This window comes from Spermophilus citellus, assembly GCF_964194105.1.
Source record: "Spermophilus citellus genome assembly, chromosome: 6".
NCBI classification, from domain to species: Eukaryota; Metazoa; Chordata; class Mammalia; order Rodentia; family Sciuridae; genus Spermophilus; species Spermophilus citellus.
This window is the reverse complement of record NC_138187.1, coordinates 117,042,521-117,061,531: the sequence shown is the minus strand read 5'-3', so window position 1 is coordinate 117,061,531 and position 19,011 is coordinate 117,042,521. Positions and strand designations below refer to the sequence as shown.

General features: G+C 33.8%; 1 protein-coding gene across 2 annotated transcripts in view; it reads right to left on the bottom strand.

Moving 5' to 3' along the window:
• RAB3GAP2 (RAB3 GTPase activating non-catalytic protein subunit 2) overlaps positions 1-19,011 on the bottom strand; it is a 113,128-nt gene that overhangs the window by 87,164 nt on the left and 6,953 nt on the right. For both annotated transcript variants that reach the window (XM_081299128.1, XM_081299129.1), the window contains exon 2: positions 1,180-1,244. In XM_081299128.1, the coding sequence (XP_081155254.1) occupies positions 1,180-1,244 (65 nt within the window). The remainder of the gene's footprint in view (positions 1-1,179; positions 1,245-19,011) is intronic.

Genomic DNA, 19,011 nt, shown 5'->3' with positions numbered 1-19,011 from the left:
TGATTTTTGTTCAGGTATCAATTCCTTTTCTGTGTAGCCAGAGAAAAGCTAACCCTCTTATGCTCCACCTTCAAGGATGGTTTGATTGGCCAACGAAAATCTCATAACCCTGGCCAGTGGATAGTTTAGATGAGAACATGTAGCAAAATTCTGGCCAAGAAAATTTAAGGTAAGATTTGGTAGAGGATTCTGAGAAAGTTGTTCCTTTCTCCTAAAGAGTCATAGAAAGATAAATTCTTTTTCTCTGTCTGGTCATGAATGAAGAAACATGTTTCCACATGACATTTGTGAGAGAAACAAGTCTCAGGATGAAGCCAACACTGAATGTACAAAGTAGACAAAAGGGAAGAACGTGCTAATATGGTTAAATTGCCTGATCAACCCATCTAGGAGCTATCCTGTCTCTGGACTTCCTTCTACGTGATCTAATGACGTTTCTTATTTAAGCCAGTTTAACTTAGATTTTCTATTACACATACATAAAAATATCGTAACACACACAGGAACTTTACCTACTTGCTCACTGCTATCTTCCTAGCACCCAGGAAAATGCCTACAGTTTGGTGGGCACAACAAACATTTATTGAATGAATAAGTAAAAGAGTCTTAAAAAAAAAAACTTATGAGAGATAAAGAATCCTAAAACAACCACTCCCCTCTAGCCAACTGCTATAGTTTGCATTATCCCTAAAAAAGCATGTGTTAGAAACTTAGTCCCCAGTGCAACAGTATGTGAAAGTGAGGCCAAATAAGAGGTGATTAGGCCATGAGAGCAGACTGGATGGATTAATGCTACCATCGAAGCAGTGGGTTCATTATCATAGGAGTCATTTTGAGTTTGGCCCCCTTTCACAAACACTCTTTCTCCCTTTCTCTGTCTTGCCTTCCCAGTGTGATGATGCAAAAAGAGGCCTTGCTAGATACTGGCCCCTTGATCTTAAACTTCAGTATTTATAAGCAATTATAAAGTACTCAGTCTCAATGTTATAACGTGGACAAGACACACAATAAAGTCATTAAGGTCCTTAAGAACAAGTATCAAGTTAGGTACTATTAAGTAAACATAAAAACTTTCTTGACATAGATTTTAAAATGTCAACCTAATATTGAAACATTCACCATCATTACAAAAGGAAAACGTCCCTATCAAAAAACGTGCAAATATTTATAAAGACTTACAGGTTCTTGGGGTTCTGTTTCTTCCCAGGCTCCCCAACCATCATCTTCCCAGTTTGTTGATTTACCTATTTTTTTTAAAAAGATAAAAAGTGCTTATATGAAATGTAGGGCTGAAAATATTTTTAAAACATTTCCTCTATACATAATAGAACCCATCCCTCTATAATACTGACATTATGGAAGAAAACTAAGGCAAAATGTACTACATCAGAATTTTGTGACTTATAGTAATAATCAGATAACATTAGCCCTATTGAATTCCCAAATCTATGTTCTAGTAAAATCATGTGCAAGTTATTTGGATCTTAAGAAGTTGGACATTAAGTATGTCCACATTTAAGTCAAACAGCAAGATGACCTTAAAATTTTTTAAATGACAAATGTTGTTACCTAAGACATAAGACAAATACACACAGTGACAAAAACACATCTAATATTTCACATGACTTATTTTTTGATAAGTCAAATTATCAGTGGAAAAGAACTAAATTTTGAAATAAGACCAGCCTACAAGTTCTGTACCCTTTTCCAATATTCTGATTTCTTGAATGTAGTAATAATATCGTGGATTAAAATAAGCTGATCACTAAACAATGCAACAAGGAATTAAAAACCTCTCAGTTTAAAGAAAATCATTCCCTACATTGCTCATGGTTTTTTAAAATATTTGTTTTATTTTTAAAATACATGACAGTGGAATGTATTACAATTCTTATTACACATATAGAGCACAATCTTTCATATCTGTTTATATATAAAGTATGTTCATACCAATTCATGTCTTCATACATGTACTTTGGATAATGATGTCTATCACATTCCACCATCATTGCTAACCCTCTGCCTGCTACCTTCACCTTCCACCCCTCTACCCTATCTAGAGTTCATCTATTCCCCCCCATGCTCGCCCTCCCTATTCCATTATGGGTCAATCACCTTATATCAGAGAAAACATTCAACATTTGTTGTTGTTTTTTTTTTTTTTTGGATTGGCTAACTTCACTAAGCATTATTTTCTCCAGCACCATCCATTTACCTACAAGTGTCCTGATTTTATTCTCTTTTATTGCTGAGTGATATCCCATTGTGTATATATGCCACCTTTAATCCAATCATCTACTGAGGGACATCTAGGTTGGTTCCACAGTTTAGCTATTGTGAATTATGCTGTTGTAAACATTGATGTGGCTATGTCCCTGTAGTATGCGGTTTTTAAGTCCTTTGGGTGTAGACCAAGGAGAGGGATAGCTGGGTCAAATGCTGGTTCCATTCCCAGTTTTCCAAGAAATCTCCAAACTGCTTTCCATATTGGCTGCACCAATTTGCACTCCCACCAGCAATGTATGAGTGTGCATTTTTCCCCACATCCTCACCAACACTAATTGTTGTTTGTATGCATAATAGCTGCCAATTCTAACTGGAGTGAGATATCTTACAGTAGTTTTGATTTGCATTTCTCTAATTGCGAGAGATGATGAGCATTTTTTCCTATATTTGTTAATGGATTGTATATCCTCTTCTGAGAAGTGTCTGTTCATGTCCTTGGCCCATTTGATTGTGTTATTATTTTTTTTTGGTACTTAGCTTTTTGAGTTCTTTATATACCATAGACATTAGTGCTCTATCTGATGTGTGAGAGGTAAACATTTGCTTCCAAGATGTAGGATCTCTATTCACCTCACAGATTGTTTCTTTTGCTGAGAAGAAACTTTTTGAGTCCATCCCATTTATTGATTCTCGGTTTTAATTCTTGTGCTATAGGAGTCTTATTAAAGAAGTTGGGGCCTAATCCCACATGATAAAGATTAGGACCTACTTTTTCTTCTATTAGATGCAGACTCTCTGGTTTAATTCCTAGATCCTTGATCCACTTTGAGTTTTGTGCATGGTGAGAGACAAGGGTTTAATTTCATTTTGTTGCATATGGATTCCCAGTTTTCCCATCACCATTTGTTGAAGAGGGTATCTTTTCTCCAATGCATGTTTTTGGGCCTTTGTCTAATATAGGATAATTGTAATTTTGTGGGTTAGTCTCTGTGTCCTCTATTCTGTACCGCTGGTCTACCAGTCAGTTTTGATGCCAATACCATGCTGTTTTTGTTACTTTTGCTCTGAGTATAGTTTAAGGTCTGGTGTAGTGATACCACCTACTTCACTCTTCCTGCTAAGGATTGCTTTAGCTATTCTGGGTCTCTTATTTTTCCAGATGAATTTCATGATTGCCTTTTCTATTTCTTTGAGGAATGACACTGGGATTTTGATCGGAATTGCATTAAATCTGTATAATGCTTTTGGTAATATGGTCATTTTGATAATATTAATTCTGCCTATCCAAGAGCAAGGTAGATCTTTCCATCTTCTAAGGTCTTCTTTGATTTCTTTCTTTAGGGTTCTGTAGTTTTCATTGTATAGATCTTTCACCTCTTTCATTAAGTTGATTCCCAAGGTTTTTGTTTTGTTTTGTTTTGAGGCTATTGTAAATGGGGTAAGTTTTCCTCGTTTCCCTTTCTGAGAATTTTTCACTGATATACAGAAATGCCTTTGATTTATGGGTGTTGATTTTATATCCTGCTACTTTGCTAAATTCATTTACTAGTTCTAGAAGTTTTCTGGTGGAGCTTTTTGGGTCTTCTAGGTATAGAATCATATCACAATAGTGCTCATTTAAGTTCTTCTTTTCCTATTAATTCTTTCATCTAATTGCTCTGGCCAGTGTTTCAAGAACTATGTTAAATAGAAGTGGTGAAAGAGGGCATTCCTGTCTTGTTCCAGTTTTTAGAGGGAATGCCTTCAATTTTTCTCCATTTAGAATAATGTTGGCCTGGGGCTTAGCATAGATAAGCCTTTACGATGTTGAGATATGTTCCTGTTATCCCTAGTTTTTCTAGAGTTTTAAACATGAAGGGGTACTATATTTTGCCAAAAGCCTTTTCTGCATCTATTGAGATGATTAAATAATTCTTCTCTTTGCATCTACTGATGTGATGAATTACATTTATTGATTTCCTTATGTTGAACCAAACTTGCATCCCTGGGATGAATCCCACTTGATCATGGTGCACAATCTTTTTGTTATATTTTTGTATTCGATTTGCCAGAATTTTATTGAGAATATGTGCATCTATGTTCATTAGAGATATTGGTCTAAAGTTTTCTTTCTTTGATGTGTCTTTGCCTGGTTTTGGCATCAGGGTGATATTGGCCTCACAGAATGAGTTTGGAAGTGCTGCCTCTTTTTCTATTTCCTAAAATAAATTGAAGAATATTGGTATTAGTTATTCTTTAACGGTCTTGTAGAACTTGGCTGTATATCTATCTGGTCCTGGGTTTTTCTTGGTTGGTAGTCTTCTGATGGTGTCTTCTATTTCATCACTTGATATTGGTCTGATTAAACTGTGTATAGCTTCCTGATTCAATCTGGGCTAATTGTATGACTTAAGAAATTTGTTGATGCCTTCAATGTCTTCTATTTTATTGAAGTATAAGATTTCAAAATAATTTCTAATTATCCTCTGTATTTCTGTAGTGTCTGTGTGATATTACCTTTTTCCTCAAGTATGCTGGTAATTTGAGTTTCTCTCTCCTCCTCTTCATTAGCGTAGCTAAGGGTCTGTCAATTTTATTTATTTTTTCAAAGAACCAACTTTTTGTTTTGTCAACTTTTTCAATTGTTTCTTTTGTTTCAATTTCATTGATTTCAGCTCTAATTTTAATTATTTCTTGCCTTCTACTGCTTTTGCTGTTGATTTTTTCTTCTTTTTCTAGGGTTTTGAGATGTAATGTGAGGTCATTTATTTGTTGACTTTTTCTTCTTTTAAGGAATGAACTCCTTGCAATGAACTTTCCTCTTAGAACTGCTTTCACAGTGTCCCAGAGATTTTGATATGTTGTGTCTATGTTCTCATTTACCTCTAAGAATTTTTTTAATCTCCTCCTTGATGTCTTCTGCAACCCATTGTTCATTTAGTAATATACTGTCTGGTCTACAGGTGCTGGAATAATTTTTATTTTTTGTCACTGATTTCCAATTTCATTCCATTATGATCTGATAAAATGCATGGTAGTATCTCCACTTTTTTGTATTTGCTAAGAGTTGCTTTGTGGCATATTATATGGTCTATTTTAGAGAAGGATCCATATGCTGCTGAGAAAAAAGTCTATCCACTTGATGCAGGTTGAAATATTTTATATATGTCAGTTAAGTCTAAGTTACTGATTGTATTATTGAGTTCTATAGTTTCTTTATTCAACTTTTGTTTGGAAGATCCATCCAGTGGTGAGAGAGGTGTGTTAAAGTCACCCATGTTTATTGGGTTGTGGTCAATTTGACTCTTGAACTTGAGAAGAATTTGTTTGATGAACACAGCTGCACCATTGTTTGGGGCATATATATTTATGATTGTTATGTCTTGTTGGTGTATGGTTCCCTTGAGCAGTATGTAATGTCTATCTTTATCCCTTTTGATTAACTTTGGCTTGAAGTCTACTTTATTTGATATGAGAATGGAAACCCCTGCTTGCTTCCGCAGTCCTTGTGAGTGGTATGATTTTTCCCAACCTTTTACCTTCAGTCTGTGTATGTCTTTTCCTATCAGATGAGTCTCCTGGAGGCAGCATATTGTTGGGCCTCTTTTTTAACCCAATCTGCTATCCTATGTCTTTTGATTGGTGAGTTTAAGCCATTAACATTCAGAGTTATTACTGATACATGATTTGTATTTCCAGCCATATTTGTTTATTTTTGTTATTTAACTTGACTTAATTTTCTTCTTTGATTAGTTTTTTTCCTTAGAGCACTAACTCCCTCTCCTGATTTTCATTGTTATTTCTCGTTTCCTCTTCATGAAATATTTTTCCAAGGATGTTTTGTAGTCCTGATTTTCTAGCTATAAATTCTTTTAACTTTTGTTTATCATGGAAGATTTTTATTTCATCTTCAAATCTAAAGCTTAATTTTGCTGGATACAAGATTCTTGGTTGGCACCCATTTTCCTTCAGAGCTTGATATATGCTGTTCCAAGATCTTGTAGATTTCAGGGTCTGTGTTGAAACCTACATTGCTCATGTTACTTGTTTTTTTTTTTTTTAATTAGTTATTGATAGACCTTTATTCATTTATTTGTTTATATGTGGTATTGAGAATCGAACCCAGTGCTTCACTCATGCTAGGCAAGTGTGCTAACACTGAGCCACAACCCCGGCCCCATGTTACTTGTTTTTATACAATTATTTTGGAATTTATCAGAAGATATAAAACTATCATTTTCTGGGCAATTATACTGAAGTTAACATTAGATCCTTTATATGAATGAACTCAAATTAAATTTTAAAATTTGATAAAGTTCAAATAAAACTTCAGGACCAAGAATTACACTGTAGAATTTTTATTTAAATTTTATCAAACTTTTAATTTTATTTTTAGTAATGCATATAATGTACCTAATGCTTTTTCAAATTCAGGATCCTGCATTTACTAGCTCTTGACCGCAAGTAAATTACTCCGTATCTTTGAGCTCTGATTCTCTTACTATAAAATCATGAAAAAAAGTATTACTTATGTCTAATGGGGTTGTTGTACGGGTTTAAATCAAATAACATTCTAAGGTATTATATGCCTGACATATAATAAGTTCTCAGTGGTAGTTATCAATATGTAGCTATTAAAATATAATGGTAAGATTATAAAAACATATTGGTAGTTATCAATATTTAGCTATTAAAATATAATGGTAAGATATGGAGTTGTGTGAGGCACTGGGTTCGATTCTCAACACCACATTTAAATAAATAAAATGAAGGTCCAACAAATAAAAAAAATTTTAAAAATATATAGGGCTGGAGTTGTAGCTCAATGATAGAGCACTTGCAGAGAATGTGTGAGGCACTGGGTTTGAATCTCAGCACCACATGTAAATAAATAAATAAAGGTCTACTGACAACTAAAAAAATTTAAATATATATAATGTTATATTTTTATTATTTTTAAACAATCAATTTTAAAATTCTTGGGGGAATCAATTTAAAAGAGCAAACTGATTTTGATGGCTTCCAGGGAAAAGGAAACAAAACTTTCACTTATATACAAGGTTTTAAAAGTTGCAGAAATAAATTATAGAGTTGACAAAAAAAATTGTTACAGTCTGATACTTAGAATCATTGCTCAATTATCTTGTGGTAATAGTTTAATCATTGCTACTTAAATGCCAAATAATTACTTCCAAATATGCCAAACACATTGCTAGGCATATATTAAGTCCTAAAATAGCACTATATTTGATTAAAACTGCACAATTTATAGATGATTTCCATATACGAGTTAATTAACAATTATAAGTGCTCTGTGAAATACCATGTGCCAAGCCTTGCAGCAGGAGCCAAGAAAAATACAAACATATTACTTGTCTTTAAAGAATTCATAATCTTGGGCTGGGGTTATGGTTCAGTGGATGGTATAGTGCTTTCCTAGCACATGTGAGGCACTAGGTTCTATCCTCAGCACCACGTAAAAATAAAGTTATTGAGTCCAACTACAACTAAAAAATAAATATTAAAAATTAATTAATTAATTAGCCAGGTGCAGTGGCATGTGCCTGTAATCCCAGCGGCTCAGGAGGCTGAGGCAGGAGGATTGCAAATTTAAAGCCAGTCTCAGCAATGGAGAGGCAACTCAGTGAGACCCTGTCTCTAAATGAAACACAAAATAGGGCTTGAGATGTGGCTCAGTGGTTGACTGACCCCAGGTTCAAACCTTGGTACCCAAAATAAATAAATAAAATAAAGGTATTGTGTCCATCTATAATTAAAATTATATATATATATATAATAAATTCATGATCTTGTGTAGGGGACAAATATGTAACTATAATACATGGTGAGTGCTATAATCCACTACTGTAGGAACTTTTGGAAGAGGGAGTGAGGGATTAAAAAAATATACAATATAGTTTCTAAACTAAGTTTCTAAACTAAGTCTTCATAAAGTAGCTACAAATTTTCAAATATATTGGGAAAACATGAATAAGAAAAGGCAACGTGGCAAAAAGATGAAATGCATGTAACATGTAATGAACACTTCTACTTGCATAAGTACTTTATGGACATTAATTCACTTAAATACCACAAGGATGTTTCTGCCTCATTTTACAATGGGAAAACACATTCATTACTTATAGAGTTTATGCAGATTGACCAAGATCACAAAGGATTAGGGGGCACAGTGGGGCCTGAAATGAGGCTGGCCTGAGTTCCACAGCCCATGCTTCTATCATGCTACACTTCCTCCTAACAGGGCTCATGGAGAAGGAAAAGATTAGCAAACAGTGGTGTTTATATTTAAGGCCGAAAGTAAGAAAGTTCTTATTATTTTAAAATAGAAACACTTCCTTAATATTCAGATTTAGAGGGTTTTGTTTTTGTTTATTTAATCTTGGAAAAGCACAGTTTGTTCTTTGGCAATTAATTCAGTTAGGCAATCTCCCTATTCTTCTAATTTTCCAACTGCACTGACAACAACTGTTTTATTGTGAGTTGATGGTAGACAACTAGGCCATTCCATTTACAGTCTTACGATATGCACTGTCTCTTGTACAAGGAATTAAAATCCCATGATCCAAAATTTCTATAAAAATGTATATATTAAATAACCACCACATCAAAAAGACCATGCAGAACTTAAAGCCCTTCAGAAATGCCAGTTAATTAATTCATTCAACACACAGCATTTTTTATCTTCAGTCATTGTGCTAAGGGCTGGATATATGAAAGCAAATAAGCCTTCAAAGAGTTCAGTTTGTGCACATTACCTCTGTTAAGTGATGTACAAAACAAAACTAAAAAAAAAAGGTTTTATTTCTCTTTCTTTTAAGTACAAAAAGTACCTGACTCAATTCACAAATGACTCATACAGCCTAAATGGAAGACCACAGTAATTTGTATTTCCTATCCCTGCAGAGTTTTTACCCAATATTATTTTGTGCCAAAATTCAAAATATCCAAGAAGAGAAAGACCTTGAGAAGTACTTTATACTACACATTTATGTTCATGAAGGAATCTCTCACTATCACAGGAATACATTTTTCCAAAGAAGTCAGGATATAAACCAATTAATACACTATTATTTATGTAGATAATAGGTATTTTTGTAGATCACTCTATAATGCTAAATCTATTTACAATTATCAGTATGAGAAAATGCATTCCAAATTCTAGTCAAATAAAAATGGTAAACATTTTGCAAACTGGACACTACCATTGTGACTATTTCTTGTCAGTGCTAGTGATATAATTTTTTTGATGTCCTAGCTTCTCTTGAAAATCACTTGATACTGTCTTGCAAGCTACCAGTTGACAGTTATTGTCAGCTGTTAAAAAGTGTTAGCATCCACCAGGTGTAGTGGTGCATGCCTGTAATCCCGGTGGCTTGGGAGGCTTAGGTAGGAGGATCCAGAGTTTAAAGCCAGCCTCAGCAACTTAGTGAGGCCCTAAGCAACTCAGCAAGACCCTGTCTCTAAATAAATATGAAAAAAAAAATGGTCTGGGGATGTGGCTCAGTGGTTAAGCGCCCCTGGATTCAATTCCCAGTATTAAAAAAAAAAAAAAAGTGTTAGCATCCTAGCACTTTACCAAAGTTATCCCTTATGCTTTCAAATTATGCAAGCAAGCCAAGCACATGAGGGGAGGCGGGGAGGAATGATGGTTTATATTGGAAAAAAATAGCTGATAAATATCTAATAAAGATGTCATTCATGTTAAGAATTTTATTCAGGCAAAGTTTTTTTCTTCTGATAATCTCCCTATGAAGGATAGTGTTCATCCAAAGCAGTGTCTCTCTTTTTTTGAACACATACCTTTATTTTATTTTATTTATTTTTATGTGGTGCTGAGGATTGAACTCAGGGCCTCAAACGTGCTAGGTGAGTGCTCTACCGCTGAGCCACAACCCCCAGCCCAGAGTAGTGTTTCTTAACTGATCACTGATCAAGGTTATAGTAACCAAAGCAATATTTTAAAATAAATTTGAGAACTATGCACTGATTAGGTTAACTATTACTGTAAGACCTTGAGGTCTACAAATTCCTTGTAATCATGAAGAAACAAAAATAACTTCCTTAAATTATTATCAATAACTATAAAGAAAAGTTTAAGATAGTTTATCATGATTATCTCTTAGCAGAATAAAGAGATCAATATCTCCTGTAGTCCAGGGTAATCTGAAAGTCCTAAAACCTGGTATAATTTAAGAGGTAAATCAATATAACAAAGTGTATTATAGAATAAGGACACAAGGTCAAGCAACTTCTTTTGGATGGTCTGAGTCCAGTGTAAAGAGTCCATCCAACCCAACACCACTAATCACCATATAACATAGCCATTGGCAATTACCCAGTTTGTTCAATGAGCTATTATGGCAGTCATTTCAAATGCTAGACTACAAATTATAAGGTAATTTTAATTGTTTTTTCCTATTTATTAAACAAGTAGCAATCACTCTATCTCCAAAAGGCAGTTCTTTAAATGATACTTTCATCAACTGCCTTTGTATGCTATTCATTTTATTGAAGTCCAGTGCAACAAAAATTAATCCAGATATTAAGGCAACAGCATTCACATTCATTGCCTTCATAAGAACAGAATTACAGTTTCTCCTGCAGATCTCAACCTACAGGTAGCTGGGAAACCTCTGCAAAGAAGAAATTAAAATAATGAGTTAGGGATGACTGGAGGTTTAGAGATGGTTCCACTCTTAGGGGTTGTTTAAAGAGGTCTGTGTCTAGGAATCTGTATTAACTAACCTTCCCCAACTCACAAAATCTGAGCCAGATGGCACATGTATCACACCCTAAGGAATATTAGCTGTAAGGACAAAGTGCCGGGGCTGGGGATGTGGCTCAAGCGGTAGCGCGCTCGTCTGGCATGCGTGCGGCCCAGGTTCGATCCTCAGCACCACATACCAACAAAGATGTTGTGTCCGCCGAGAACTAAAAAAAAAAAAAAAAAAAAAGGACAAAGTGCCAGTCTAATCTGATCCTAAATATCTTTTATTCCTTTGCCTACTATCACCCTTTTCTCTATTCTTTCACTCTAGGTGGACTGTCACTCACTGGTGGGCAGTTTTCAAAAGTGATGTCTAAAAAAAGTATTTTTATAAGTAGTTTTTAGGTGTAAATGAACCTTTATTTATTCATTTATTTATATGTTACACTAAGAATCAAACCCAGTGCCTCACACATGCTAGGCAAGCACTGCACCACTGAGCCACAACCCCAGTCCACAAAAAGAAATTTAATGTGAGCCACACATTCAGCTTGAAATTAACCAGTAATCACTTAAAAAAAAAAAAAACAGATGAAATTAACATATGTTACTTAACATAACCGGAATATTATCATTTTTATATATAACCAATGTATATACTCATGAATCAATTAACTCATTCATGAGATAGTTTAAAATTATTTTTTCATATCCAATCTTGGAAATCCAACACATATTTTACACTTAGAATACATCTGGATTTGTTCCAGCTACATTCCAAATGCTCCATCGTATGTAACTATGATATAAGACAGCACAGGTCTAGGACAAAAAGTAGGTCTCTGATATCAGGTTGCTTGGATTGGATGCTCAGTTTTATCTCTACAAAGTTAAATGACCTTAACTTCTTACTGCTTCAGGTTCCTCTTTAGCAAAATGAACTTAATGACTATCTACCTCAAAGAGTTGTTATAGTTAAAAAATGCAAAGCAAAATTAAGAACAGAGATATCCGTAAATGTTATAATTATCATTCTTCAAATATAACACTCTCATTCTTCCTCTCTACCTATTTGCCTATTCTATAGGCCAACCAAATGCCTCTACCTCTCCAAATCCAACTTCTCAGATTAATCCTTCATGAAGTTTTCTTGTGTCTACTCTGATCTTTCCTTCTTGTGAAACTACAGTATTTGATTGTTTCTTATTTAGTACCTAATATCTGCTCAATAAATAGTCTCTGAGGGACTGGGGATGTGGCTCAAGTGGTAGCGCGCTCGCCTGGCATGCGTGCGGCCCGGGTTCGATCCTCAGCACCACATACAAACAAAGATGTTGTGTCCGCCGAAAACTAAAAAATAAATATTAAAAAAATTCTCTCTCTCTTTCTCCCCCTGTCTCACTCTCTCTTTAAAAAAAAAAAAAAAAAAGAATCTAGTCTTATCCTTAAAAAAAAAAGTCTTTGAATACAACATTGTTACCCAAATGCTTTCCTGTAATCATGATAGTTCCATAAAAGCAAGTGGAACTAAATTAATATTTATAAATATTAATGAACAAATCACTTTGTTGATTCTAAACCTCTTCCACTTCAACAGAAATGTAAAACAATAAAACTTTTTAAAACAATTTTACATATACACACACATGAGTTTATAACCAGGATCAAAACCATCTTTTTTGATCAACTTTTCTATGTAATGTTATTATAATATTGACAATTCTATTCCATTCTATTTTAATTAGTGAGATAAAACAGTTATAAAGCACCAATTCCTAGATTTAGTTTTTAATAATAAATAATAAAGAAAATACAGTATTTTCATTCTAATTTAAGTCTAAGTGGCAGAATTTGATTATGTAAAGATTCTTTGGAAATCTACTTCAGCGAAGATGGCTTGATATGGATTAAAGGATCTTTACACTTCATACAGAGGCCACACATACACAATGTATATTTAAACATTTCAAAACAAAATTTGCATCATTACTAAATGATCACACTTCAACAATGGAAAACCAATATGCTAACTCCAGTATGTTGTGATTTTTAACAACCTAATTTTTGTCAGAGCTAGAAAAAATAATTACAAAGGCCATGGGATTCCTATATAAACACCATACCATAAAATAAAGGAGGAGAAGAAAGAGAAGATGACATTATTTTTAAGTCATGTCTGTACTCTATTTTGTAAATATTCTTTTGCCAATGGTGAATAAAGCTGCTTATACTAAAAATAACTCAAAAATAACAAATATTGCCTATTGGGGAAATCTAAAAATAGATTAGACTGCTCTCAGGTCCCATATTTTTCATACTATGATTCACATCCAGATGCTGTTCCTGAAGTAGTCAGTCATTTGAAAATATTACATCAAGATGGCATTCCAGCTATAAGCAAAATGTTTCAAATGTTCATGTTTTAACTGGGCTTTCTCACTTCATCTTCTATATAAATTATTGATAAAACAGCATTTCTGGGCACGCAAGACACTAACTACCTGCTTAGTTTTGAAATCATGTCTCCCACCTCCCGCAACAGGGCTTTCCTGAAGAGTGAGTTTCCTTATTTAATTATAAAAATTTATTCTTTTCACTTATTCTTAGCCATTTTTCCCCCTTAAAATTCACAGAAAATCAAGAATTTCACTGAGGATTCAATTTGAGTCATTCAAGAAGTCTGCCTGCTTAAGATGTTTTTTTCTACCTCAGTTGCTGAAATTATCCTTCACTCTTGTCTCACACCATGTCTTGAGTCATAACTTCTGTGTCATGAAGAGAAATAAATAGGAACAAGAGGAAGTTATAAATAATAGTGACAAAAGTAACTGCTTCCTCACTGCATTAATCCGGCTTTTTAATCTTTAACTTTTTTTTTTTTTTTAATATCCATCACTGAACAGGACGATTTTTAATTGTCTAGACTAACTGGTAACAAAGTCCTTGTTCTTACTCTTATCAGGATAAATGTTTTGCTTGAAAGAATAAAACCAATGACTTTAAATGTATACTGTAACCACTATTTCCCTCTGGAGAGAATTTTTTCCCTAAAAAGATTAAATTATACTAGCATAAAAACTGTTCCAACTTGGGCTGGGGTTGTAGCTCAGTGGAAGAGTGCTTGCCTAGCATGTGTGAGGTACTGGGTTCAATTCTTAGCATCACATATAAATAAAGTAAAGGTCCATCAACAACTAAAAAAATATTTAAAAAAAAAACTGTTCCATTTCTCACTTAATAAATGAAACCTTTGAACCATAGTGAAAACATTTAATTTCAATCATTAAAACAAATTTGTAGATGTCTTATTTAAGGGTATTTCCAATGAATAAATTACTTATTCTACTAACAAAAGCTCAAATAAGAAATTCAGCTTCTGCTTTCCACAACTCTATTTAATTCCCCAAATACATTATTCTAATATGTTTCTGAATACTCTGTCCCCATCAATTGAGTGAGTTTTTCATTTTAATAAGAACCTGAAGCTAGACAGGAAATTGAATTCTAAAAGTGGACAATTAATTTCACTGTATTTGTATGAGTATGTCAAGATCAAAAACTAAATGAGAAACTGAAACCATTAAATGTTAGGAAAAGGAAAATGATTTAATTTCCATGGTCTAATAAAAGATCTTTTAGCACAAAAGCAAATTCACTTCTGTTCCTGAGTCAAGAAAAAAAAAAAAACAGAGGTAATATACATGTTTCCAAAAAAGTAAGAACCTCTAGAACCTACGGCTTATAAATAGAAAATTCTGAGTAATTCAAATTACTTCAAGGTTGGTCAGAATGACTAGCTTTTATTTATTTACAGAGAATGGAAAACAGGAAAAACTTTTTCATTCCTGAGCACATAAAAATACGCAGCAATCTCAAGTAAGGAGGTGCCAGGTGCGATGGCACATGCCTGTAATCCCAGCAGCTCAGGGGGCTGAGGAAGGTGGATTATGAGTTCAAAACAGGTCTCAGCAACTTTTTATCTCAGGATAAACAATGAGAAAAGAACTGGGGGTGTAGCTCAGAATTTGAATGCCCCTGGGTTTAATCCCTGGTACCAAAAACAAACCAAAAAAAAAAACACTAAAGAAAAAAAGTTATCCCATTTCCCCTTTTTTTAAAATCCCTCATTTATTTATATATATATATATACACACACACACACACACACACACACACACACACATACACACACACTCACACATGTTTGTACACACACACACATATATTTTAGTTGTAGATGGACACAATATCTTTATTTTATTTATTTATTTTTATGTGGTGCTGAGGATCGAACCCAGTTCCTCACACATGCTAGGCAAGCGCTCTTCTTCTAGCAACAACCCCAGCCTGGTTATCCCATTTTCAATAAGCAGGGGTTCATTTCTTTCAAACCATCATGTTTAAATCAGACTACGTCTTTTCAATTCCAGGATTCTAATGACTCCATTCTCAAATGACTTCTCATACCATAAAAATGTATATCCTGACAGCCAATTCATACAAAGACAGAGCTGAAAATTAATCTTAAAACAGAAATACAGCACATCCTTCTTGGCCTCAGGTAAGACTGCTCTAAAAAGTTCATAAAAATAAACATGCTCCCTTTGCCCCCAAAAAACTAAGAAATATTTAGACCCACTTTTATAAAAACAAATACTCCCCCTAGCACCACATCTATAGATCTAAAGAAATGCCTTTTTTTTTTAAATTTGATTCAGTCTTAGATCACTGAATCTTATTTACTCAGGTTTTATTCTACAGAAATCCAAATACATAGATTTCCTGTGGCCTGCAGAAGATCTTAAAAAATTTCATAGGTTTTATTCTATTTGTTTTTCAAAGGAAGTCAATGACTAAAGGGAAATAATATTTAATGAATATTAAAAAGAACTTACATATCTTACATAATTTTATTAGTCTCACACTTAGATATTATTGATTTTTTTTAATATTCAAAGCAACAGAAAAAAAGGTAGGCCTGTCTAATAAGGTGAAGGAGGGTGGGCCATTATGAAACATGAGTTTCATAAATATTTCTTAGTTTTTTGGGGGCAAAGGGAGCATGTTTATTTTTATGAACTTTTTAGAGCAGTCTTAGCTGAGGCCAAGAAGGATGTGCAATAAAAATGTCCATAAAATTGATAACTAAAGCTAATTTCTGCATATTTCAAGGAAGCCAATTCTACATCTTCTTTGCTTAACCCTAATATTCAACTACTTTCCCTGTGAGAAAGCTAATTTCTTTCATTATATTTAAATTAAATCCTTCCTATACCAGTCTCATCTTTATGTTTTGTTTTGCAGTGTGGTGTACATGCTAGGAAAGCACACTACTACTAAGCTACTTCCCCAGCACCCAAACTAGCCTAAACTTGCTATTTACAGTTTTGTTTTTGTTTTAAGTACACATTGAGAAAGCATGATAATTTTAACAATAGCACATGGAACCTGAAACATTTTGGATGTGTAATAAAGAAAAAATGAAGACAGCATATTTATCATTGTGTTTCATTTCAGTTAGCATTTCTAAAATAAGGACATACATCCAGCTCAGGCACAATTCAATATACAGAGATAATAGGCAAATACAACACAAGCCCGATATTATCAAAAACTGCAAACTAAGCTAGCCAATCCCTAAAAAACAAATACCAAATGTCTTCTTTGATATAATGAGAGCAACTATGAAGAGAGCAGGGAGGAAGAGCAGGAAGAAAAGATTAACATTAAACAGAGACATGAGATGGGAGGGAAAGGGAGAGAAAAGGGAAATTGCATGGAAATGAAGGGAGACCCTCATTGCTATACAAAATTACATATAAGAGGTTGTGAGGGGAATGGGAAAATAAACAAGGAGAGAAATGAATTACAGTAGATGGGGTAGAGAGAGAAGATGGGAGGGGAGGGGAGGGGGGATAGTAGGGGATAGGAAAGGTAGCAGAATACAACAATTACTAATAGGGCATTATGTAAAATTGTGGATGTGTAACCGACGTGATTCTGCAATCTGCATTTGGGGTAAAACTGGGGGTTCATAACCCACTTCAATCTTATGTATGAAATATATGTCAAGAGCTTTGTAATGTTGTGAACAACCAATAAAAAAAAAAACTGCAAACTAGTGGGAAAAGTTAGTCACATATTCTAGAATACAGGGATTCCGTGCACTTAATATAGATGTAGGTCATTATTTTGCATGACTCCTTATTATTTTGCTATATCAACTAGCATAATTACTTTAATCAACCATCTAGTAGCAGGTATTGTTTCCAACTTCTTTGAAATTACAAGTACCTTCTTATAACATTATACTGTATACTGATTTTTTTTAAACTTTAAAAACTATTTTCAATGTGCTAAATAGTTTTAAGAACTATTATTTTAAAAATGAGTAAAGAAAAGATGAATTCAGATATAAAGCAATCATTTACCTTTCCAAAAAATATTTTTGAAAGTATTTTGGGAGCAATCTGAATACTATACATTGGAAATGCAAGTACTTAAATGACATAATCAAATATCTATGTGTGACATTTAATTATGTCACACATCATGTGATATTAATTTAAAGACAAAAATCTTCCAAATCCCAGTGATATGTTAGCTGAGAAATATTCTTGCTTTATTCATTTCCATACTTCAGGAAAATATGAAATATAAAGCTATACACAAAATACCAATGTCCCCTATAATAAATAGTGTTTTCTTATGTTCAAAGAATATTCACAAAATTGATTACTGGCCTCCAAAAAAGCAAACCTTTACATAACATCCAAAAAGCCGAAACACATACACTTTCTAAAACAGCAAAAAACCAATCAGCAACAAAAAGTAAAAAACAGTCATGAAATTCATTTAGAAAAATAAGAGGCCCAGAATAGCCAAAGCAATCCTCAGTAAGAAAAGTGAAGCAGGAGATATCACAATACTGGAACCTAATTTATACTACAGAGCTATAGTAACAAAAATGGCATGGTATTGGCACAAAAATAGAATTAAAGAATAATGGAACAAAAGACACAGAGACATATCCACATAAATACAGTTATCTCATACTAGACAAAGGGGCCATAAACATACATTGGTGAAAAGATAGCTTCTTCAACAAATGGGGCTGGGTAAACTGGAAACCCATAAGTAGTAGATAGAAATTGAACCCCTATATCTCACCCTGCCCAAAATTCAACTCAAAGTGGATCAAGGACCTCAGCATTAGACCAGAGACCCTCGGCATATTAGAAAAAAAAGTAGGTCCAACTCTCCTTCATAACAGTTCAGGGACCTACTTCCTCAGTAAGACTCCTAAAGCAAAAGAAGTAAAATCAAGAATCAATAAATGTGATAGCATTCAACTAAAAAATTCTTCACAGGAAAGGGAACAAGTACATAAACAGAGTCTCTACCAAAAAGCTTTACCACCTTTATCTCAGAGCATTAATCTCCAGGATATATAAAGAACTCAAAAAAGTTAACACCAAAAACCCAAATAAGCCAATCAATAAATGGGAAAAAAACTGAACAGATACTTCACAGAAGAAATATGAATGGTCAACAAATATATGAAAAAAATATTTAACATCTCTAGCAATTAGAGAAATGCAAATCAAAACTACACCGAGATTTCATTTCACTCAAGTCAGAATGGCAATTATCAAGAACACAAGGAGCAATAAATGTTGGCGAGAATGTGAAAAAGAGGTTCACTCATACATTGCTGGTGTAATTGCAAACTGGTACAACCATTCTGGAAAGCAGTATAGAAATTCCTTAGAAAACCTGGAATGGAACCACCATTTGATCCAGTTATCCCACTCCTCAGCTTATACCCAAAGGACTCAAAATCAGCACAGTGATGCAGCCACATCAATGTTTATAGCAGCTGAATTCGCGATAGCCAAGCTTTGGAACCAACCTAGGTGCCCTTCAACAGATGAATGGATAAAGAAAATGTGGTATGTATACACAATAGAATATTTCTCAGCTATAAAAAAATGAAATTATGGCATTTGCTAGTAAATGGAGAACTGGAAAATATCATGCTAGGTAAATTAGCCAGTCCCCAAAAAACTAAAGGTCTA